Source organism: Alternaria arborescens, assembly GCF_004154835.1.
Source record: "Alternaria arborescens strain FERA 675 chromosome Unknown contig_11, whole genome shotgun sequence".
NCBI classification, from domain to species: Eukaryota; Fungi; Ascomycota; class Dothideomycetes; order Pleosporales; family Pleosporaceae; genus Alternaria; species Alternaria arborescens.
In genome coordinates, this window is record NW_021167866.1 from 551660 (window position 1) to 575035 (window position 23376).

At 51.2% G+C, this 23376-nt stretch overlaps 9 protein-coding genes across 9 annotated transcripts; 5 read left to right on the forward strand and 4 right to left on the reverse strand.

Annotated features, from left to right (window-relative positions):
* Window positions 1-193: 193 nt before the first annotated feature.
* On the reverse strand, window positions 194-1621 carry AA0111_g5634 (Transcription initiation factor TFIID subunit 6; the record flags this gene model as incomplete). Its single annotated transcript, XM_028651768.1, has 1 exon — window positions 194-1621. The coding sequence occupies one exon, from the start codon at window positions 1619-1621 to the stop codon at window positions 194-196; it is 1428 nt and encodes a 475-aa protein (XP_028506797.1).
* A 345-nt stretch (window positions 1622-1966) lies between these two features.
* Window positions 1967-2152, reverse strand: AA0111_g5635 (hypothetical protein; the record flags this gene model as incomplete). The annotated part of the gene is made up of 1 exon (XM_028651769.1): window positions 1967-2152. The coding sequence occupies one exon, from the start codon at window positions 2150-2152 to the stop codon at window positions 1967-1969; it is 186 nt and encodes a 61-aa protein (XP_028506798.1).
* An 848-nt stretch (window positions 2153-3000) lies between these two features.
* Window positions 3001-3237, forward strand: AA0111_g5636 (hypothetical protein; the record flags this gene model as incomplete). Its single annotated transcript, XM_028651770.1, has 2 exons — window positions 3001-3159; window positions 3208-3237. 2 exons carry the CDS (start codon window positions 3001-3003, stop codon window positions 3235-3237), a joined length of 189 nt encoding a protein of 62 aa, XP_028506795.1.
* Window positions 3238-4259: 1022 nt separating this feature from the next.
* AA0111_g5637 (putative helicase) lies at window positions 4260-9741 on the forward strand (the record flags this gene model as incomplete). Its single annotated transcript, XM_028651771.1, has 2 exons — window positions 4260-4982; window positions 5062-9741. 2 exons carry the CDS (start codon window positions 4260-4262, stop codon window positions 9739-9741), a joined length of 5403 nt encoding a protein of 1800 aa, XP_028506796.1.
* Window positions 9742-9915: 174 nt separating this feature from the next.
* Window positions 9916-11944, reverse strand: AA0111_g5638 (hypothetical protein; the record flags this gene model as incomplete). The annotated part of the gene is made up of 2 exons (XM_028651772.1): window positions 9916-11412; window positions 11477-11944. 2 exons carry the CDS (start codon window positions 11942-11944, stop codon window positions 9916-9918), a joined length of 1965 nt encoding a protein of 654 aa, XP_028506968.1.
* Window positions 11945-12915: 971 nt separating this feature from the next.
* On the forward strand, window positions 12916-13714 carry AA0111_g5639 (hypothetical protein; the record flags this gene model as incomplete). The annotated part of the gene is made up of 2 exons (XM_028651773.1): window positions 12916-13069; window positions 13122-13714. The coding sequence occupies 2 exons, from the start codon at window positions 12916-12918 to the stop codon at window positions 13712-13714; spliced, it is 747 nt and encodes a 248-aa protein (XP_028506969.1).
* A 500-nt stretch (window positions 13715-14214) lies between these two features.
* On the reverse strand, window positions 14215-15201 carry AA0111_g5640 (hypothetical protein; the record flags this gene model as incomplete). The annotated part of the gene is made up of 1 exon (XM_028651775.1): window positions 14215-15201. The coding sequence occupies one exon, from the start codon at window positions 15199-15201 to the stop codon at window positions 14215-14217; it is 987 nt and encodes a 328-aa protein (XP_028506848.1).
* Window positions 15202-16563: 1362 nt separating this feature from the next.
* On the forward strand, window positions 16564-18307 carry AA0111_g5641 (putative amidase; the record flags this gene model as incomplete). The annotated part of the gene is made up of 2 exons (XM_028651776.1): window positions 16564-17435; window positions 17485-18307. The coding sequence occupies 2 exons, from the start codon at window positions 16564-16566 to the stop codon at window positions 18305-18307; spliced, it is 1695 nt and encodes a 564-aa protein (XP_028506847.1).
* Window positions 18308-18760: 453 nt separating this feature from the next.
* On the forward strand, window positions 18761-23005 carry AA0111_g5642 (hypothetical protein; the record flags this gene model as incomplete). Its single annotated transcript, XM_028651777.1, has 1 exon — window positions 18761-23005. The coding sequence occupies one exon, from the start codon at window positions 18761-18763 to the stop codon at window positions 23003-23005; it is 4245 nt and encodes a 1414-aa protein (XP_028506846.1).
* Between the last annotated feature and the right edge of the window lie 371 nt (window positions 23006-23376).

The window sequence follows — 23376 nt, forward strand, 5'->3', positions numbered from 1 at the left end:
AGTAGATGTAGAACGACGAGAATCTGGATGCGCAGTAAAGATGCTTGAACGTATGAACGATGCTTTGATGAAGATGGCGGGTTGAATTCAAGCCCTCGTGAACGCTTTGTCTCGGGGCAAATGGTATCATCCAAGCGAGCACCCTATCCTAAACGCCAGTAGCAATGCCCGATATTGTTGTGTCCTAAATATCTCAAATATCAAAGTCCTTCCGCAAAATCTCCTGTATCTCCAGGTCCATTCCCTTCTGAATCATATGCGCAGCTACAAGATTGCCGACCTTGCTGACCAATTGTTCCCGGAGGTCATCGAGATCTGGCGCGTTGTATGTTCCTTGCTGTTGCTCTCTCTGTTTCTTCTCTCTCATGCTCTTGGGTACCAGAGCTGGGAAGGAGCCCACAAGCACTGCAAGAAGAATCTCGGCGTCGTGCCTTGTACTTTCGTCGGCGAGCTTTTTAGAAAGGAAGTCATCGTTGTACATCTTAATGTTGGGTAAGATGAGCCCCCTTAGTGCGTCGCCGGCACCCAGGACCAAGAGGAGTGCTTGTAGTGCACCAAAGTGCGTCCCAACCGACTTGTCGGGGTCCATGAATTGCTTGAGACAGGTGCGCGCAATCCGTGACTTGAGTCCTTGATTCGACGACGCGTGCTTCCTACAGATATCTTTGAGTAGATGCGCTGCAAGAGTTCGCAGATAGAAGGCATCTTGGGTAGCGCGGTTGTGGTCGGGCATACCCCCGTTGAGTGTTTCCGAAGAAGCGTTGGATGGTGCTGGGTTTGCTGGTCCTACTTTGCCGCCAGTGCAGCATGTTAGGATGGGTGGTACCATATATGCGACGTACGGATCGAGGTAGATGGCCTGGTTCTTCAGCAAGGCCTCTGCAGCGCGCATCATCTGCGTCAATATGAATAGGTTTTTCATGTTGTGTGTGACCTTTTCGGCTATAAAGCTGAGCAGGTATGTTGTCAACTGGTGGATGCCAGGCTCTGTCGAGATGGCTGCGAGTGCTGCATTCTGCCACTCGATGTTGGTTTCGTCGATGAGGGCGCCTGAAAGCTTGTTGAACAGCTCTTGGGATTCTTTGGACAAGACGTGTTTGACCAGCGGCTTGACGTTGACGTTGTCCAGGCCATTGGCAGCAGCCAGATGTGGATTTGCGTTGGGGCCCTTGGGCAGGAGATCGCCTGTATTTGTGTTTGGGTTCTGAGGTATTGAAGGCTGAACACCTTCCACAGCGAGCCAGTGTGCGGTGAAGGTGATCTCTCGTGGGACCTTGGGCAGTGGGGCGTTGATGAGCTTCTCGAAATCGACTTCTTCATCCTCGACATAGTACAAAGGCTGGCCAGGGCCCAGCGAAGCCTCGCCGAAGCGCAGCGGACGGGTAGATTCGTAGCCGTAGAGAGGCTCCACATTGAGCACCTTCAAGGCATTGGATATGTCCTGTGTGCTCAGTGTCGTCCGCTTCCCGTGTCGCATGAACTTGAGAGCTTCCTCCAGCACTTGGGCCAAACGGAAGTCAACGTCGCGTGCCAGCTCTTCTACCACATTGTCGGCGAGTGAGGCGATGCCCACAGATTCGGCCACGTCTCGTACATTGTCGGGGTTCCAGACCGAAGACATGTTGGCGGGGCGCAGTGCGATGTGCGAGTTGTGAGCTGGAGCCGGTGGGGCTGTCGGACTGCGGGCGCGCTGAGTCTAATGAAGCGGAATGGGCGAAGAGGGCCGATGGGAGGGCGGCGAGGGTATCACCAGCCGGGTGACGCAGAGACGGCGGATGTGATTGCTAGCCCTACGACCCAGTGAAGCACATTCCGGACGCGCGCATGCGAAAGTGGTGGGCCGTGTCGCGGAGTTGCGGCGTCTGTCGCTTTTGGCTCTGGCGTATGTGTTGGATGGGCTGGTACAGGCAACAGCTGGTGAATTACACGGCCGAGGCAGGGCTGGATTGGCGCAGACAGAGTGAGTCTACAACAAAGGAAGTCGCGGTGCTCCAGGGCTCGCGTTGGGCTTGGCGCGCGCGCCATCGTGTCCGAGCGCGCCTGCCTGTCCTGTCGTCACCCTCAGCTTGACCTTCACACCGATAGACGACTCCTCCGAAGCTGCGTCTATCCACGTTGGCACCTCTTGATCAACACTCTGCAGTGAGGCCATGTTGACTGGCCAGCCGTTTGCTTCACTCGAGAGAGAATAGACAAACATTGCAGCCTCGTCACCTGCTGATCGTTTCCAAGTCCAAGCACGGGAAAGCACGCAGCTCTACGAACCAACAGAAGTTTGTGGTAGCTGAAATACGAGGCGTCTAGTCAAGCCTTGGGTCGAATGGAAGTACTCGCGTATCCATGCTGACATCATGGCTTGTAGACCGCCATTTCAAAACCCTACTTCTTGAGGGAAAGCAATCTCCCCCAGGCACCTTGCACGACAACTCGTGCGGCTCCGGATCGTCTTCCCCGACGCCTGATGAATTGCAAGCAGTACTCAACCCTGTCCTCCGTTGTCACACAATTAGTCGACTGTCGCTCGCCGTGCTCTCACCCGTCGACACGTTGTTTACCGCCGTTCAAAATGTCGTCTTCCACACTCAACTCCTGCCTTCTCCTGCTCGGCCAAGGCACTCATTCGCCGCTTGTACTCCCTGTCTACCAAACCAGCATCTCATTCCAGCATGACAATTTAGACTTAGTCCTTCCTGACGCCACCCGTCTATCCGCGGACGGGCCGCTGCGATTCTGATTGTCTTTTGCCTGGCTCTTTGGATCTGCCAACTAGACATTCGCCCCTGTAAGCCACTAGACGAGCCCTTGTGGTGTTCGATTGGGAGTGTAGCAAAACCTTGTCCTAGACTATTTAATGTCGAGACTGCGTTAGTGTTTTGTCCTCCACAAAAGTCCTCACTCTCTCAGCAAGATAGTTCCTAGACTACCATATTTGAATCCTCACTCTTCATTCCGCGATACTACTACTTTTCAACCATCTTCCAAAATCACCACACAGCTACCATGGGCATCACTATGGGTCCCTCGGTGGATAACGTCTTCGAGCTTGTCAATTCACGCTCATCCATGTCCACACCGACGCAAGATCGCTCAAGAGACGATCCGCCTTCTCCTCCACCTCAGCCCCCACCTAGTCCAGCGCACTGGAACCGTCTCGTCTCGGTAAGCTAGATTGTAAGACATGCCAGATATAGCTAACCACATGCCAAGCTCGAATTCCTTGCTCCACTAGAGATCTGAATTCTGGGGTAGTGGGGTAGTTCTGGTGAGTACATAACTCTACACGGAATTCGGCAGCGTCTAACCTCACTTGAACAGAAGCAAGACTTGCTTTTATCTGTACAGCACCCACCATGTTACATTGGATCGGCACGATCTCAGCTTGTCTTCTCCAAGTGTTCTGGTCTTGCATACCCATCTATGTGTTCAGTCGAGCATTTCTCTTCACATGCGATGGGCTTCGAAGCAAACAAGGTGCCGTAGCTTATTCGAATGTATGCCGGTCAGTCTATGCAGCGTCATGGAGGCGCTCGGATGCTCCTTGCAGGCTGCTGCATGTCTTGAAACAATATGCATGTATAGGCGCAAAACTCTCGACTTGTATGGCTATTGCAGATACAGTCCTCACGAGCCTGTTTCCTTCGAAGCAAAAGTCACGCTAGTTTTGATAAGTCTTTGTTTTTTCTGCACACAGCTGTGATGTACCACTTGCCGTTATGTTAGCAAGACACTGCAACGACTACAGCGCAGTGTGTTACAGTCGAGATACAATGGACTACACGCGTACATTCAGGCTCCACCCAGTCTACTGTCCAGACTTAGGTCCTGATAGCGACAACCGCGGGTTATTGACGCTGGTGCTACTTTCCGGCTCGCTTACCCCCCCATTAGCGCGCACTAGTCGCGTCAGGCTTTTCGGCTTTTCCAAATCCGCAGAATCCAGACCTCTGGCTCCACTCGACTCCAGTTGACAGTACGTACATCACATCCGACGTACGTGTTTACATTCAACAGTTTATCAATCTTACGTCTCTTTCACCGGTTGCGTCAGACACCAACCAAGGCAGAAGAAACATCGGTCATTCGAGCTAAACCGCAAAGCTCTTCTGGGACTTGGCACAGGATCGACAGTCCCACTATCCGCCACCAGCGGCTACCCACTTACAGGCACCTCCCACTATCTAGACGATTGAGGGGACAAACATTCTTTCATCACCCCTCTGACCACCGCCCATCCTTCACCCTCTTGCAGACCACCCAGCATGGCTGCCAACAACCAGGGTACTGAGGAGCAAATCCTCCAATGGTACTCAAATCTCTACAGCCGCCGGGTCGACCTGGTTGGCGACTTCGCAGGTAGTGAGCGGTTCCTCGTACACGGCGAATCACTCTTGCTTCAGTGCTTTAGCGACCCACACATCGATTTCGATCCTGGATATCAATTACTGCACGCGTCATACGCTGTTGAGAAGTTCCTACAAGGCCTCGTTTCTCGAGCCTGCAATTTCCACATTGCTTTCTTCGACGAACATCAAGATCTTTGCGTACCCCAGGATGCATCACCAGAAATCAGCGAAAAATACCTGCTTGCACGAGCAGCTATCATTCGTCATCTCAAGGTCAATTTACCAGACGTTGTCCCGGAGATTGAGATCAATGCCTTCCCATCAATATCCTCAGAAGCGTTTGCGGAGTACCTACGTGCCACAGACATTTACTTCGTCTTGTGTCATGATGGAGCCTCGTTCACTGATATCCGTAAGAGATTGATCCTACAAAAGGACCTCGACTCACTCCAGGGCGAAGACCGCGATAAGCAGCAGCGGCAGCAAGATTACAAGACTTCTTTCCGCACATTCATATATAGCATGATGCAGCGGGGGTACAGTGCTGCGCTGGTAAACGGATTGGAGTGGGCCGACACCAAGGTCATTACCACTGTTCTCGAGCATGCTCGTTCAATGACACTTGATGTCTCATCAGCTGTAAGTGGCCTGCAGCACTATCAATATCCTCCGGATGGTGCTACCTTTGCCATGCTTCTCTGCTGATCATCTCGTTTAGGAACCTCATACAAACAAAAGATTGACTGATGTCGTCGATCTATCGCATATGCGCGGCTTCTTGCAGACCATCAGGACGTCTTGCGATCAACTTCTGACTGAGCGCGAATACCTCACGGTATTAGTAGCTTCGAAGCTGGCAGCTTCGAATGCCGACCTCTCATCTGTGTTGTTGCAACATGCAGCATTACTTTCGGAGCTTCCTCTGTCTGATCGTATCATCAAGCATTGTGAAATTCCGGATGAGGTCAAGTCTTTCATCTTGGATTTCTGTAGCGAGGCACGCAAGTTCATTGGTAGTCCGGCATGGGCAGAGGCCTTCAAGGGCCATCCAGATTGCGATCTTGCAGATCTTATCGACGGACGGCTTCTCGCGTCATGTGCCCGCAACCCCACAACGGAACCTAGCGAACACCTACAGACCCTGCTCAAGGCCACAGCAGCTTTGGATGCCCATGATCTCCCGTCTCAGCCAAAAGCTTCTTCAGCAGCGAGTGAAGACCCTACTGCAGCCAACGGTAATGATGAGGAGGTTTCTGCGTACAAGGTTCTACCCTTCTCGAATAGCATTTTCGACCCACATTTGTCCCCAATCAAACTAGACGTATCGAAGTCAGGGGGTAAGGCAGATACCACTACTGCTAACATCTTCCGCGAGGTCACGCATTGGCATAACCAGAGGTCACTAAACCAAAAAGCAAAGGTTGTCGTCGAAAAAGACCCCAAGATAGCGAAGAAGGCTCTCCGGCGAAACCAGTTCTTCATGGCTGAGATGACGTCGTATGCCGCCAGCCTGACGAATGCTGTTGGCAAAGTACTAGATCCAGAGACTATTACGCTCGGCGACAAGTCAAAAGCAGGCCAGGCGAAATCCATGACGCCAACCCAGGCAGTCGAGAACAAGCGGCCGAAGCAAGTGTCAAGACAGAGCACCAAGAATATCAACGCATCGAAAGAGGCAATGCTTGCCAACATCGCCGCCAGCTCCAAGCGCAAAGACGAAGAGAATGCGAAACAATGGTATCAAGCCTGGACAGTTTCGTGCGCGGGCCTCGAGAAGCAAGTTGACTTGGCCTCAAGATACAACAAAGCCAGGCAATATCTGGCCGACCGCAATGAGGCTCAGCGTCAAGTAATTGGTCCAGATGTTCGCATGTACATGCTGAACGTTCTTTTGGAAATGTGGGTACGTTTCTGCCGCGACGGTGCCAAAGAGAAGGGCCTATACGTCGCCGCACTTTTGTTCGACACTGCACGAACTCTTTGCAATTACCCAACTGTGAGCAAGACGATTGCGAAGTGCCTCTCTATAACAGTGGAGCGCTTGAAGCTACCAACGCTACAAGTTCCAGCAGAACAAGGCGACCGAAAGCTGCCTTTCAAGTTTGTCTTGGACGAAACTGTCGTATCGGACTTAGCCTTGACCCTTTCCCCAGAGGAGTTCCAGCTTCTTCATTGCGGACCATACTTCGACCGTACAATCGATTCGGCACCAGACTCCCGTGTACCCTTCGAGCCAGATGCGTGGCAGCGACGTGTGCTAGATGAGATTGATGCACGTCGCAGTCTGCTTGTCATCGCGCCGACTTCAGCGGGTAAGACATTCATCTCGTTCTACGCCATGAAACAAGTCTTGGAAGCAAACAACGACGACGTTCTTGTATATGTTGCTCCCACCAAAGCTTTAGTCAACCAAATCGCCGCGGAGATCCAGGCACGATTCTCAAAGAACTACAAGTACAGTCAGTCTGTATGGGGTATTCATACTCGAGACTACAGGATTAACAACCCCACTGGATGTCAAATTCTTGTGACGGTTCCCCATATCTTGCAAATCATGTTGCTGGCTCCCAGTAACGCAAAAAGTTGGTCCGAGAGGGTCAAGTGGATCATCTTCGATGAAGTCCACTGCATTGGTCAGGCCGAAGACGGTCTAATCTGGGAGCAACTGCTCCTCATGGCTCCTTGCCCTATCATCGCCCTCTCTGCTACTATCGGCAATGCAGAATCTTTCAACGACTGGCTGTCAGCCACACAAAAAGCTGCTGGGAACGAATTGGTCATGGTGCAACATCCGCACAGGTATTCTGATCTTCGAAAGTTTGTGTATACCCCACCCGCCAAACGCAATGCAGCCAGCTACCTGCCGCTTCCAAGTAATCGTTCATTTGCGCAGCTTGGTTTAGACGAGCATACGGACTTCGCTTTCCTTCATCCTGTAGCTAGTCTGATCAATCGCACTCGCGGACTGCCCAGCGATCTGTCTCTCGAAGCACGAGACTGCCTTACCCTATGGCAGAGCATGACCAAATACCAGACAGCCGAATACCCGGTGGATAAGTCTCTGGATCCCTCCTCAATCCTGCCTACAGTTATCAAGAAGGCGGACATAATCAACTGGCAGGCTGGCCTCAAGAAGCTTCTAACTGCTTGGATGGCGGACGATAAGTCGCCTTTTGCTGAAGTCCGCAAGGATCTCAGCAAGTCATTGTCTGGCTTACAAGAGCATCAGACGAGTGAGGATGCCACAGACGACGGTGCAGACAACGAGGGGCAGCTGGATGAACTGGGCATGGAAATCAGTCACGATATCTCCAGCATACTTCCTCTACTCGCTGACCTACAACAGCAAGATGCACTTCCGGGTATTATCTTCAACTATGATCGTGCGATCTGCGAGAAAATGTGCCAAACGCTTATGAAGCAACTCGTAGATGCTGAGGTCGCCTGGAAGGAGACAAGCCCAAAATGGAAGATCAAGTTGCAACAGTGGGAGGACTGGAAAAAAGAGGTCGCGAGACGAGAGAAGCAAGGTCTTCGTGGAGACGCCTCCAAGGGCATGACCAAGCAGGATCAAATGAAAGAGGCTGCCAACGTTGAAGTTAGCGCCTTTGCCTCATTTGATCCAAACAAACCTCTCGATGGATTCCACTTCGCAGACCACAAGAAGCTGTCACAAGAAGAGTTCGCTGTACACGCAAAAGAGCTACGTTACCGCGGAGTTGAGGAATGGCTTATCGATGGTCTCATGCGTGGTATCGGCGTTCATCATGCTGGTATGAACCGAAAGTACAGGTATTGCGTCGAGATGTTGTTCCGAAAGGGATATCTGCGTGTGGTGATTGCGACCGGCACACTTGCGCTCGGTATCAACATGCCTTGTAAGACTGTGGTCTTTTCGGGAGACTCGGTCTTCTTGACAGCACTAAACTTCCGTCAGGCCGCTGGTCGTGCCGGTCGTCGAGGCTTCGACATGCTTGGAAATGTCGTTTTCCATGGAGTGTCTCTGAGCAAGATACATAAACTCATCAGCTCCAGGCTACCTGATCTCAACGGACACTTCCCCATCACGACAACTCTGGTACTGCGTTTGTTTACACTGCTGAACTCGTCTGAGAATGCGCCATTCGCCGTCCGCTGCGTCAATTCCTTGCTCTCACAGCCACGACTCTACCTTGGCGGAGAGGACGCGAAGATGACGGTCCTACATCATTTGCGCTTCTCGATCGAATATCTTCGGAGACAACATCTTTTGGATGCTCAGGGTGTACCTTTGAATTTCGCAGGTGCCGTGTCGCATCTCTACTTCACAGAAAATTCATCCTTTGCTTTCCACGCGCTGCTAAAGGACGGATACTTCCACGAGCTTTGCGCCAAAATCGACACGAACAAAGAGGCAGTTCTACGCGAACTCATGCTCACGATGTCGCACCTGTTCGGTCGGCGTCATTGTCGACAGGCTGATGAAGAGTACGTACGCGAGATAGTCAAGAAGAGCCCCTCGCTTGTGTTTCTACCTTCAATGCCAGAGCACGCTGCGAACGTATTGCGCCGTCACAACAAGACCACCCTCGATATCTTCACAGCTTACGTGCGCACTTTTGTCGACCAACATGTTCAAGAGCCGGACAACACTCTGCCATTGACAGATGTTACGGTTGGTGGCGATGCCTCCTCAAAATCTGAGAAGGCTCGGGACCAGAACGTGAAGGCTCGTTCTACATTCGTTGCTCTTTCAGGGTATGACGACAAGTTCGAGTCTATCCACGATCTGTGCAGTACTAGTCGTTCTGGTGTCTTCCTCGAAGAAGCTGTCGTACCCCACGTCGGTCTTTACCCTGAAGACTCTGATCTCCCGTTGAATGCTTATCTGTACGATTTCTTCCAGCACGGTGACGTCAACGCTCTTATCACGGCCAACAAGATTCGTCGTGGAGATGTATGGTTCGTCTTGAACGATCTGAGTATGACACTCGCTACTATCACTACGAGTTTGTCGAGCTTCTTGGGTCTGGCAACAGAGTCTGATCTCGACTTCATCGACGTCCGTGGTGGTGGTGACGATGAAGAAGAGAACAGGGAAGACAAGATGTTACCAAGCGACACCGCGACAGAGGCCAGCGCAGCCACGACTGCTTCGTCAAACAAGGGTCCCGTCAAGCAGGAGTTGACGATCCAGCCCAAGAAGAAGCTCAAGAAGAAGGTCGAAGAGTCGTGGGAGGATGAGATGGGTAGCTCCTCCAGCGAATCTGAAGTCGAAGAGAGTTGGGACGCTGAGGATGATGACGAGAAGAAGGAGCCGCCGGCTTGGGAAGAAGGCGAGGGCTTGTTGAACGTGCTAAAGGCGTTCAAAGCTCTAAAGGAAGACTTTGACACCAAGTTCAGAGCTATGTGGGCATAAGTTTACGAGATCATTGTATCGCTTTCATTCTGTCAATACTCCGAACATTAGCGTTCTTACTACAATAGACGTTGGGGTAGAAAGTCTACCAAAAATGTCATCTTGTCAGTACATCACGAAGCTCCATCTCATTGTTTCATTTCGTTGCATTTCATCGTGTTAACCGACAACCTCTCATGGCGGCCGAGGTGGCACAAACTTGACTATGTTCTTCAGCAAATTCGTCCCCGTCTCCTGACAACTCAAAACAAATGTCTCTATCCCTGGAATACGTTCCAGATCTTCTTGTGTCTGCGGTCTTGCTCTAATAATCATGTCTAGTGTGTGCTCCGTTACGATAGGTGGGGCGATAGCAGGTCTTGCAGGCAGCTTTCGCATGACAAGTTTGCTCAAGGCCAGGAGCTTTGAACGAGCGATCCGTGAGCCAGGAGATAGTGCTGTGCTTCGCGTTGAAGATGCCTCTGTGCTCGCAATGGCAAGGTCGTGGTTTAACGTCGGTTGCTGTGTTAGATCCACTTTCGGCTTTGAAGGTGTTTGCAACGGCTGAGGTGTCTGCTCCATCTCGCATTTTACTGGACTCTGGGCGCGTTTGCGTTTTGTACCGGAGCTTATGCGCCTTCGGCCCGGACTGCCAAAGTCAAGAGATGGAAGTGTATCATCCGAGTCGTAGGATGATGTGCTTTCATCGGATCTGTTGCCGTTGTCTACGTCAATTTTTGTTTCTGCCATTCCAAAAGATAGGCCAGTATTCAGTTGAGGTGATCTAGTAAGTGCAGTGTCGAAAGCTGGAGAGGAATCTGAAGAGCTATCACTGATATCTTTCCGTCGTGTCTTCGAGCGGTGAGGTGTTTGTGGCGGCTGGTTTTCAGACTTGGACGGTAACGGCTTTGCGACTTTGGCTGATGGCTCGATACCGTTTGTCGCTAGGAATAGTGAGATGACCTCAAGCCATTCATCGCCGAACTTTGCCTGTTGGATCTTTCCAATGCCCTTTATTGCAAGCAAGCCTTCGGTATCGCAAGGCTGTGCACGCGCAATTGATTCCAGTAAAGTATCAGGGATGATGCGGTGTGGCTGCAACTTTCTAGTTTCGGCTAGGGACGCCCGACGAATAGCTAATTCTTCGTATAATGCTTGAGTAAGATCATTCAGAGGCTGTGCACTGCTTTTTGTAGTCTTTGTCTTCTTCGGTGCTTTAGAGCTGGTCCCTGATACACCGCTCTTTGCAGGTTTGACGCTGAAGAAAGCTTCTGTTGTGATAGTTGTACCGTCTCCGACATCCAAAATTATTGGGTCGTCTCTCGATGCCTTGCCACTCGGATATTTCTCCGCGTGGATCGGTAATGGCGGCGTGGGTTTCATGGCAAGCCTCTTTGCATTCATACACTTGTAGAGCATGAAGCCTGCGTATGCATCGCCAGCTGCATAGTTGATCTGATCCGTTGACAGTGGTTTGCTCCAATTACTCGTGCGCACATCGCCCTTGTACAGGGGCAGACCGAGCTGCTCTTCAACTTGGTGCGCTAAGCTCACGAGCTTGACAGATACCAACTCTGGTTTCCTAGGGCCAAACTTCACAAGACGGTATAGATGGCTCGATTCGACGGCACCTTTTGGTTTGAGCCCAAAGAAACGGCTCAACCTCGAGAAGTCCGCCTTCAACACATTTACCTAAAGGTACGTGTATGAAGTCAGTGTATGTCTCATATGCAGTTCGTACACGGATGTTTCTTACACCAACTTTGCCAATCTTAGGGTCCTCGAGAATGCGTTTCAGTGTCGGCGCGATAATCTCTTCACTCGTCTTCCCTGGATGCAAGCCAATATGAAATAGCGCGATTTTGTCCTCGGACGCAATTTGAATCAATCCAATCTTGTTTTGCAAATTATCCTTTTTCCAATCATTCCATGGCCACTCCATATCAAATCCGATGACTGGCTCATCAAGGAATTGCTTCGCGTATGTTTCGGATTGCGCTTTGGTTTTGCTATACAGGATCTCGACTTCTTTGCCTCCAGGGCCTCGGTAGAGACGATGACTCCACCATGGTTTGGGTGCAGCTTGAGTAGACGAGAAGCCATAAGACTGAAGTGACGAGGCTTTGGGCTGTTGTGGTTGTATGCGGTACGAGAGTGGCCAATGCACCTTTGGTGTTTCGATGGTGACCTCTGAAGGTGCAACATCATGGGTGGAGCTTGCCATTAAAGATATGCAGTTCCAATAAAGATACCGTCTAGACCTAATCATCGACAAGCAATGGTTGAAGGCATATGAGATGGTTAATCGCGCGGCATCCATGCAATGTGGCGATTGACGCTAATGAGCTGGAGCACAGACTGTCTTTTACGCGTGTTCACGTGTGACGTTTCTAGCGTGTTTTGCAAGCCCCCTACTGCTTCTGCTACATGAGGCTGCTTCTTCTCCACTCATCAATGCTACGTCACATCCTATCTGGGATCGCCGTTGTGATCCACTGAATCTGAGAAGGTTCCCAGACACGTCTACGTCCGTCTCTTCGCTCCATTCTCGGAGGTTGACACCTTGGCGAAACGTTGACAGCTCTGCAGAAGAATCTCACTGCGTCACCATCACCGGTACTCTGTCCGTGACTCGACGCGCGATCTAAGGCTACAGATTGCTCTCACTACGTGCACCCTTGATCCTGATTCGATATAATCCTGGACGGTACTCGCACAAGGCGCTATTCGGACGCGCTTTGGAGAGCCGACGACAATCGACGAAGAGAGGTCATGGCACACGATTGACATATACTGATCAGACTGAGGGCGTTCTTGCCGCTACTCTCGTTGCCTTCAGGCGTAATTCCCAATAAATTTTTTTTAGGTGGTAAACCAAAACTTACAATCCTGGTTTCGCTTTAGGCATTGTGGACATGGTTGTTGCCAAGCTGTGACAGCTGAGCTCTCACGCAGTACCCGTTTCATACACATGCGGAACACCCTACGTAAGCACGATATCTACAATCAGCGCTAAGCGGACTGCGACAGACTATGCTACGGCTTCAGGAACTATGCCTGGGAGACGCGTACTTCAATGAACACGGTATATGTAGGCTGATAGCCTCACTTCGGGCCGCCTCTATAATCCACTGTTATCCCCATTTTACATTCATACCTCTGCAAATCCTCGTTTGTAAACAATAATCACCCGTCATGTATTTCTCCACATCAGTACTCGTAGCCGGATTGGTCAGTCTTGCGCAGGCGCAGGTCCCATCTGGCTTTACGCCACAGGCCGCCACCAAACTCGAAGTCATTTTCAACTCGACTATGGTCAACACGGCAGGACAGCAATTGGCAAAAGCTTGTGAGTTTCGAGCTGAGTCCATTAATCAAGACATCATTCCTGACCTGTTTAGCTGTCGCAACACAACCACAACTTGCATTATCCAGCGCTATGATCGACTCAAGCCAAACATACATGTTTGTGATGCTCGACCTTGATGTCCCACCAGCGAACGGGAGCACCGAGCGACGTGTGTTATTACACTGCATGAACACCGGATTCAAGGCAACAAAGCAACAACTTATGGGCGCTGCCACTCTGCTCGCGTCATCAGAAAAGGGCCCAGCAGCGTATATTCCTCCAGGTCCTCCAGCGACCGATACAGTCGCGCATCGATACGTACAGCTGCTTTTCCAGCAACCCGCCAGTCTCAACATTCAGGCGTCGGCATTCGCTGGAGCACAAGCTCGGATAGGTTTCGATATCGAATCGTTTATGTCGAAGAATGGCGTGAGCGCGCCAGTCGCAGGAAACTTCTTTCGTGTAGACGGAAGGATAGCTGCAACCGCCAGTGGAACTGCTGGTGCTGCGGGCGCGTCAGGCACTGGTGCCATGCCAACCGGTACACCACAGCCTTTCACTGGTGCAGCTGGCGAAGTCAGTGTACCATACGGGACGGCTGGTCTGCTTAGCGGAATAGCTCTTTTCGCGCTGCTAGTGCTATAGAAGCCCATCCTGTAAATTTAATGAATGTTACGACTTGATGAACCAGATTTCAATGACAAGATCACGTGTATTCATGAGGTGACGGTACCAAGCATACGGCTACACTTCAGCACCTTTGTTATCGCTGAAATACGCGAAACCTAGAGCCCAACGAGATTCAATGCCGGCGACTGCAGCGAAAGTGACTATACTATTGGGCTTTGTATACGATACATGAAGCGCGTTTGCGAAGATCTGACTCTAACTCACCGCCTTATCGGCGTTCACAATATTGTAGTACTTGTTACTACTTCTGATGCGCAAACGCTTACCGTACTTGACCATGACAAGAAAGACAGCGGACGCAGCCATGCCAACGAAAGCTGCAGAGATACTGAAAATAGGTTTATGGAGTCAGTGTATGTCTTACATGCAGTTTATAGAAAGACACTTACAAGCAGTTCTGATACCCGAGGTTTGTCAGCCATGGAGTAATACTGTCTCTCGTTAGCTTCGAACCTTCAGATGCACTGGAGAACTTGCCCGTAACTTATGGCGAAGGACATGGTGTTGCGAATCAAGATGACCGTCACAATCGCATCGCCACTAATATCGTGATAACTATCGATCATGTAGTTCACACTGATTGTGACGCCGACAGAAGAGGTGAACGCTACACATCCCATGGCAAAGACGAGTCCGAACCAGTGTACGCCATGCGCAGCGCCAACACCCCAGAGTATCAAGAATGCCGGAACCATTACTAGGCACACTGCGAAAGGCCATAGACGGTGCTCCGCTTCCATGACACCATTGTTCCTACGCGCTAATTTGATCGTTAGCCAGTCGCTGAAGCGCCCAGAGAACAGCGCCCCAGCAATGACCCCGATACAACAAGACACATAACTTAGACCGACCATGGAGGGCTTGAAGTTGTATCCTGGCCCACCAAGAATGATGGAAGCAGTAGCGTTCAAGACGTTAAACCAAATGAGGTATGAACCGTAACTGAAACCTGAGTAGAAGATAACAGGCCAGCTAATGTATATCAGACTACGCTTCGCACGCTCGAAGACGTTCGCTCCTGGAGATGTCTGCCATAGAGATAGCTTTTGAGCAAAAGTCTTGGATGACACTCGCATGTCATCGCTCATAGTGGACGGCGACGTCGTTATGTCGGCTTTCTCCTGGTCCAAAACCTTGGATGGTTCCGTCTCTGGAGAGTCTCTAGCGACAAGTATCCCCTCGATCTTGCGCGTATAGTTTGTCTCTTCCATGCAAAAAAACAAGAGGACTAACGTCACGGCGAGGAAGATTGCCGGCCAATAGAACACCCATTGCCAGCCTTGACCTTCTGCGATGAAGCCGGAGATGATAGGGGCAAAGTAGTTGCTTCCCGCTAGGGAGAAAGCGTAGAAGCCCATGTATTTTCCTCGCTGGTGGGTGAAGTATACGTCGGTTACTGAGATTTCGGGAAGAGCTTCTACTGGTGCGACAAAGAATCCCATAACGATGCATCTGGCTATCCATTCGCCATTGCTTTTGACATACGCACTATGGGGGTCAGCTTATGAATAAGTTCTTGCACAGACATGAGATATACCTCCAAATACTACATCCAATGGCTCCAACAACTGATATCAGGAACGTAAGACGTTTCCCATATCTCAGCGCAAAAGGTTGCCAAAAGAGCAGTCCCCAACCAAGAAAGAGGAACATGTATCCAGTCCCTTCGTTCAAAGTTGATACGGAAACGCCTGATGCTTCAGATAATGGTACTAACACCGAGTATACAGTAGACACCGCGATGCCTGTCATCCACGTATACCTTCGCATCGAATCAGCCGTATCCTCGATAAGTGGCAGTGAACACTTACAAATTGGTACATAATGAAGATGTGAGCTTGCGGCGTGGAGACCAGTTGAGCGGATCATCAGGGTCACTCGAGGGCGCTGGATCGAGGATGATGTCTCCGTTGCCAGCATGACGAGCGTGTATACTATGGTCTAAATCGACCAAATGTACAGTACCTGGCACAGAAGCCATTTCGGTCGAATCTGCCACAATTGTCATCGCGGTGGCTACGCACTGGGTTTCGGCGATGGATAAGAATGTGTCACGAATGATAAAGTCTCAAAAAACGGTTGTCTCAAAAGCGTAGTACAAGAGTGGGGTGGCATGCATATAGACCCAGGAGCGGTAGGCTTACCAGGTACCCTGCGTCACTCCAACTTGGAGCTCGTTCTATAAAGCCCACGTCTTCCTTATCATCATCCTTCCCGTCTGCAGCTCATTCTGTTCAAGATGTTCGATAGTGAACCATGGAGATGGCCACTCAAGAGTCCCGCTCAGAGCTGCCCATCTCCGTGTCTACGTAGATGCCCATCGGCTTCCGCAATACAGCAAGTCCACGCGAACGGACCAGGAGCCGTGACACCAAATCCAACGCGGGGAAACGTTCGCTTGATAGGCAGTGGAGTCGGTGCGCTCATTGGGAGATAACCGGATAATTGGAGTCGTTGGAGCTGGATGCAGTAAAGGGTCGTCCGCTAGCTGCAGCAGGACCATGTGGGATGACGCGCTAAGGGCCGCTGGTCGGATTGGTTCCGCACTTCCAACACCAACCACCCCCTTATCAGCTTTATCACACTACGATTGCTGCTGTCCATTGTCGTTCCGGAATCTTTCCGAGGACGGAGTCAACGGGATGCTATGTGGAGTTATAAGAAAGAACGTTTCTGTCTTAGGCTTGGCCCCAATAATGACGACAACGGCGCATGTGCAGATAAGACCGCTGTGATGGTTCCCAAAACTGACGACATTGGATCACATCTGCGTTTGATATCCCTATCATTCTCCCAACATCATAATGGCAATTCATCCCTCCGAACTAGCTATAGTTCAGCCTAAGGCTGTTCCCCAAGGTACACCAGATTACGAAAAGAAACGAGCATCAATCCTCGAAGCCTTTGCGGCAAAAGTGCCTCCTGAACTACGCCTATCTCCAAAAATTACTGCCGATCCACCAAAGGATGTGTCTGAAATACCAATCACCTGCGGCATACTTACACCCGCCGAGATCAATATCACCGAAAAGTACGATGCAGTAGGCCTTGCTGAAGCCATCACCGCACGCAAGTTGTCAGCAGTCGAAGTAGCCACCGCATTTTCAAAACGTGCTATTATCGCACACCAATTGACATGCTGCTTGACTCAATGGTTCATGGATGATGCGATCAAGAGGGCACAAGAGCTGGACAAATACCTAGAAAAGAACGGAAAGACGATCGGCCCACTTCATGGAGTTCCTATCAGCATCAAGGAACATATGCCCATTGCTGGAACCTACTCATCCCAAGGCTCCTTGGCGAGTACCGTCTTCGACGAGAAAGATTGCCTGTTGGTGTTAATGCTAAGGAGTATGGGCGCGGTATTCTACTGCAAGACCAACCAGCCTCAAACAATCATGCATCTGGAAACGACATCTCATTACGGTCGATCGCTGTGCCCTTTCAACATTGATCTCAGCGCAGGCGGCTCATCTGGTGGCGAGGCTGCACTTGTTGCAATGAAAGGCTCAGTTCTTGGTGTAGGCACGGACATTGGCGGCAGTATTAGAGGCCCTGCCGCTTTCTGCGGCATCTATGGTTACAAGTCGACATCTTACATGTTGCCGATGAAAGACTTCCTCGGACATGCATTTTCTGCAGAACTCAATATTTTGTGTAGGCAAGTACGCCTGTACGAATTGCACGTAAAACATACACTGACTCCATTTACCTACATATAGCACTGGTCCATTTTGCCGGAGTTTGCGAGACATGGACCTTTTCATGGCGACTGTTTTGGGTCAGAAACCGTACTTGATGGATCCCAAGGTAGTGCCACTTCCTTGGACGGGGCTAACGACTAAGACGAGGAAACCATTGAGAATCGGTGTCATCGAGAACGACGGCTTCGTTGATCCTCAGCCACCAGTAAAGCGCGCTATAACATGGGCTCGTGAGCGTCTCTCCGACCCTCAACATTCGGATATTGTCCAAGTGAAGCCATTCAAGCCCTATAAGGCACAAGAGGCATGGAGACAGATCCGACGTATGTACTGGCCAGGTGGCGGCAAACTAGCGAAAGAGGATATCATGTCAACAGGCGAGCCAGTCCTACCACTGAGCGACTGGATTTGGAAAGACGCCGAACCTCACGGTATGCTGCATGCGGAAGAGGTCAACGAGCTACGTGCCGCTCGCGACAAGTTCCGTTATGAGTTTGCCGACAGCTGGAACGAGCAAGAAGTCGACATCGTCATCGGCCCTGCGTTTGTTGGGCCTGCCTCTGCGCATGACACAGCGTTCTACTGGACATATACAAGCTTGTACAACTTTGTCGATTACCCCGGGGTTGTTGTACCCACGCCAATCAAAGCTAAGAACAATGAGAATTATGCCGCGGACTACAAACCATTAAGCGATGAGTGCAGGCATACCAGAGAGCTGTGGGAGAGATCGGATTTTGAGGGGGCGCCAATCAATCTCCAGGTCAACGCCAGAAGGTACCACGACAACGACTTGTTTGGAGCACTAGCGGTCTTGAAGGATATCTTAGATCTTCCTTAATATGCGAAGCATGGCCCTGTTTTCTAATCATATCGCACTTCTGTATAATATACGCGTATATACGCTTTGTACCCAGTCTTATTGCTGCTGCCGTGAGAAGCTGCCATGCTGTATAGTGCACAGTTTTGAATCACGATCGACGCTAGTTCGTGGTAATGCAAGTCTCTGGAGTGCTTCGACAAGCAGGTCTGTTAGATATTGGTAGAGATGCAGGATGAGATGCAAGGGTTGGCGATGGTGAGTGAGGAATGCTGTACAGGAACAGCCGAGGTGGCCGGAAACAGACATAATAGTGCAGGGATGTCGCGTTGGAAGAAGCATGACGGAATGAGCCGTTGCTCCCACATCAATCATCAACACTGGTGAGCGCATTGCCCACCTTTCAACATAAACGAATCGCTTCGCTACGCGATGTCGCCCCCATAACGCGTATCTGCGCTCTCACCGCACACCATGGATCAAGCCCGTATTTCGGAGCTCAGTCCAGAGCTGCCCGCGATCGAATCGAAGCATTTCCGAGCGACAGCAACGTTAATATGGCCGTATTCGTCATCAGCGCGACAGTTTGCCTTGTTGCTTGCTGAGCCCGATGTCCGATTACGACGCAAGAATGGACAGGTCAGAGCGCGCTTCTCCGGAGCCAGCGCAAAGGCTGTTGCGACAACAGGTGTGGGGATTGGAGATGAGGTGGTGCTGAGCCTACGAGGCGCTGAGTTCGTCAAGGAAGGCGCCGTTAGCACCCCAGGCAGGAGCATCGAATGGGAGCTATCATACGTACACACAGTCACGATGCGCGTCTACCGCAACGGAGTCGAAACTGCAAGCCTCGACCTCGTCCATGTCGCGCCTTCGCCTGTCTCCGCATCGCCTGCTCGCCGGCCGTCTACAGCCAGTCCAGCGTCTGCGCTTCAATTCTCCTCTCCTGCCTTTCTCAAGCGGGCGCGATTATCTGACGGTCCGTCCTTTCAAGCGCCTTATGATCCTCTGGCGGATAAGACGGAAGAGGGCCATGACAAGAAGCGACGTAGGAAATCGTACCGGGATTGGAAGGCCTGGACATACAGCACAAGGACACCGTCGCCAGAGAAGGAAGAGGTGACTATGGAGGATGAGCTCGAGTCGGCTGAAGCGTCACCCAGTCGGACAGGGCGGCTTCCTCGCACTCCTGTCTCGCCTCAACAACCAGAGATGCTGTCAGTTGCAGCCGGGCCCTTGCAGGCACACCAAGGCGAACCAACTGAGCCTGATACCCCAACGGACACCGACAACTACGACCTCTACGCTGCGCCCAACGAGCATTCAGCATCGGATGCACAATATGCTTTTGGAGGCGACACTGAGATTGACACCGAAGTCAATACCGAAGAAGAAGGCGCTACGCATGGTGAGCTCAATGGACACGATACGAGCGCCACAGAAGCAGATACCGACGAGCAAAAGCATGTACAACTGGAGCGCGTCGAAGAAAACGTGGTCGAGATCGGGGCGATTGCAAGTGCACACAGTCATGTCAAGAATGAGCTTGCGATAGCGATGCCTCCCCCCACATCATCCACCTTTCCAGCTGTCACTGCAGGCTTGTTGACCCCTATCGGCCGAGAGCCTGCAAGCCCAAAGCTTGTACCACAAGACGCTTCCAACCTCCCCATGCCATCACCGTTCCCAGGAGACCAGGATGCAACTGCCAGTTCCTATTTCAGCCATACTACTACTGGTGAGCAGCCGCTGGGTGATGATGCTGTGGTCGAGGATGAGCAAGATCTACCGAGCGAAGCAAGCTACATCGGTGAGACGTCCTTCTTCAGCTCAATAGGCTCATCGAGAGCTTCAGTGTTCCATCCAAACCATGAGTCAGCCTTCACACCTGTGCGGTTCACATTTGGTATGGACGGTGCTGGCTTCTCACGTCCGCTGGATCTATCGTCGCCTCCACCAGAAGCGCGGCTGATCGAAGAGCAACCTTTGAAAACCGAGGCAGAGGACATGTCCAGGTTGCGCCAGAGTATGCCCGAGAGCGAGCCAGATGAAGCTGTCGAGGATCCGGCTACCGCAGACTCCCGAATCGCTATAGATGGACCAGGCGAGCTGAAAGTGGTAAAACTTTCATCCAAGGACGAAGAAGATGGTGTGAGTGAGACAGAGATGGACTCGGTGACAGCTGAACAACTGATGCATTCGATTTCTGCCGAACAACCTGAAGAAGGCTCCAGCACAGCGGAGGACCTGCAATCTCGGAGTGGGGCCCTTGAGGAAATTGATCGTCAAGAATTAGCCACGGGCAAGCTAAATCCAACAGCCACATCAGCCATTGTTGATCTGGGCCCTCCCATGGACGACAACGAAGTCGAGCCCAGCCACGAACAGCAGCAGCTTCAGCCTAGCCAGCGCACCTCCACTACTCAGGACCAGTCCCCTACCATGGATGTTGATAGCCATAGTGAGTTTGTAAATCTGGATCTTTCGACCGAAGATGCACAGACCCTTGAAACGACAGTGGAGCAAACAGTCACTCACACTCAATCTCAGGAACCAGAACCTGATGTCGTATCACGTCATATGGAGGAAGATTTGTCTCCTGATGGTCATCCATCTGGATCAATCTTCGAGGCTACTGATGATTACTTGCAAGACGCTTTCCCAATGGAGCATTCATCATTCGTCCAGGAACATGAGCAGGTAGCTGGTCTTGGGCATAAGCACCAGTCAGACATCAAAGTGGAGTTAATAGAAGAGATCTCGATATCACAGTCAAACGAATTCAGTACTCACTTGGGACATGAAAACAGCGCACATGCAGCTACTGAGTCTGCGAGCCAACAGTATCCCACGGCGCCTGAGGACGACCAGAAACCAGGAAGCGTGGATATCTTACCAGAATCGCCTGCAAAGAGTACCAGGCCGGAAGCAAAGACTGCAGCCTCGCCAAAGAAAGGCGAAGCATCCGTCTCCATGCCCAATACACAACCCGAGGGATCTTTGACCTCTATTGCACATTCAGCTGTTTCAGCGCCTAGGAAACGCACTCGTTCTGCCTTGTCCCCATCGCAGGAGTCTACTCAGACGTCTCCCTACAGTCTTCGCTCACAATCGAGGCAGTTTTCCCCAGCAGAAAGCTTGTCGGCTGATGTTACTGCTGACCGAAAAGGGCTGTCCAAAAATGCTTCGCAAAGCAATGTGAACTCGGTGTTCGATTTTGGAACCTTACAAACCCAGGACCATGATCAGTCTGTCTCCAGCTTCCAGCCGTCGCAAGAGTTAGGCGCATCACAGGTCAGATACTCTGACGTGGCTTTCGTGAAAGATTCCGAAGAAGAAAGCGTTCGATCTGAGCACACTATATCTAATGTGCACCCCTCCGATGATATGGGACACATGCACCACGGCGACCCTGTCGATCGTGCTGTCGATCATGCTACCAATGTTCGGGCAGACGAAGAGGACACAAAGCCACCACCCGCAACCGCGCCCGAGCTAAGAAGATCAAACCGAAAGACGAAAGGGAAGAAATCGGACTCACAAGTGATTGCAGGGGTACATAGTAATAGTCCTGCTCGACCTGGCTCTTCATATGCTACTCAGCCGTTGCATAGCAGTCCAGGCATGCAACGACGCGAAGCACGATCACAGGAAAACATAACTCCCAGTCCGCGCAATGTGCGGAGAACAAGGAGAAGAGTGTATGAGTCCGATGGGTTTGCAACACCAAACGCCAGCCAGAAAGCGGACGAGCAGATCTCATTCGGTGAAGGTGAAGGCAACCAAGGCACCGTTGATGTCGATGACTTTGTGCGCAGTTCACCACCTGGATCTCCTACCATCGATCAACGAACGAAAAAGTATAGCAAAAAGCCTATTACTCCAAGTGCAACACAACAGACAGCCATGGATTCGCAACCCAGTTTCAGCGACCACCAAGAACAGGATATGTTGTTGACACCTCAGCTTACACAAACCACGTCTGCAGGTCTTCGTTCCTTCGAAGCTGATAATGTGGCCAACACAAAAGCTATTGCCGCGTCACTCAATGCCCAAACTACTGCCATATCTCCAACACTTGTTGATGCATCCTCGGACCATGCCGACAACGATACGCTCGGAGAACCATCAGTTGGCCTGTCTACGCCACTAGCTTACTACACCCCTCTCAAGGATCTCCTGTACTTCCTTAACCGCTCCTCTCAATTCCACTCGGCTGCCAATCCTGATGTAATCGCGCTCGTCACGTCTCCTACCACGCCAAGCGAAAAAGCCAAAAAGGGACCGAAAAATTGGTTCACTACCCTGCAAATCACCGATGCTAGCTCTTGGCCTCAAACAACCACCGTACAGATCTTCCGCGCTCATCAGATTGCACTTCCAGAAGCACAGGTTGGCGATGTAGTTCTACTTCGCGCATTTGCTGTCAAGTCGTTGAACAGGCATCCCACACTCACCAGTGCAGATGAAAGCGCGTGGTGTGTGTGGCGCTGGGGCAGACCCATCTGGGGCGCAAAGAGGGGTGCGTTTGGCGAGTTAAAAGCGAGGGAGGAGACTAAAGGGCCGGCTGTCGAGAGAGGAGAAGGGGAATGGCGCGAGGTGGCGAAGTTGAGGAAATGGTATGTAGCAAAGGTACAGAGCGAGCTGGTGGAGAAAGAAGAGGGGAAGGTCAAGACGAGGAGTAAGGACAAGGGGAAGACGGCGGCAAATGTAGATGCATGAGTGCTATCGTCCGCTGCACGGCGTTGACAAAGGATATTTTCGGAGAGGGACTGCCATAGGCATTGGCGCATGCATATTGTGCTATATCGAAGCATTGTATGAGCTGCCGGAGGTGTGGTCAGACGATAGCTGCACGTTTTGTCAGGGCGACATCACTCTTGCACCCGAGAACGAATATAGAGATCATTCATGTGTCTCATTGGTTTCTACCATATTCCTTTTCATGTGATCGTATCTTCATAGCCCATACCTAAACCTTGAAGCCGGAGACAGCCTTCCGCCAGACGCATCCATAACTACTAGACGGGTCGGTAGACCAGCTTTCCATTACGAGGTCGTCCGGCTACTAAGCATACTCCACACTCTCCTAG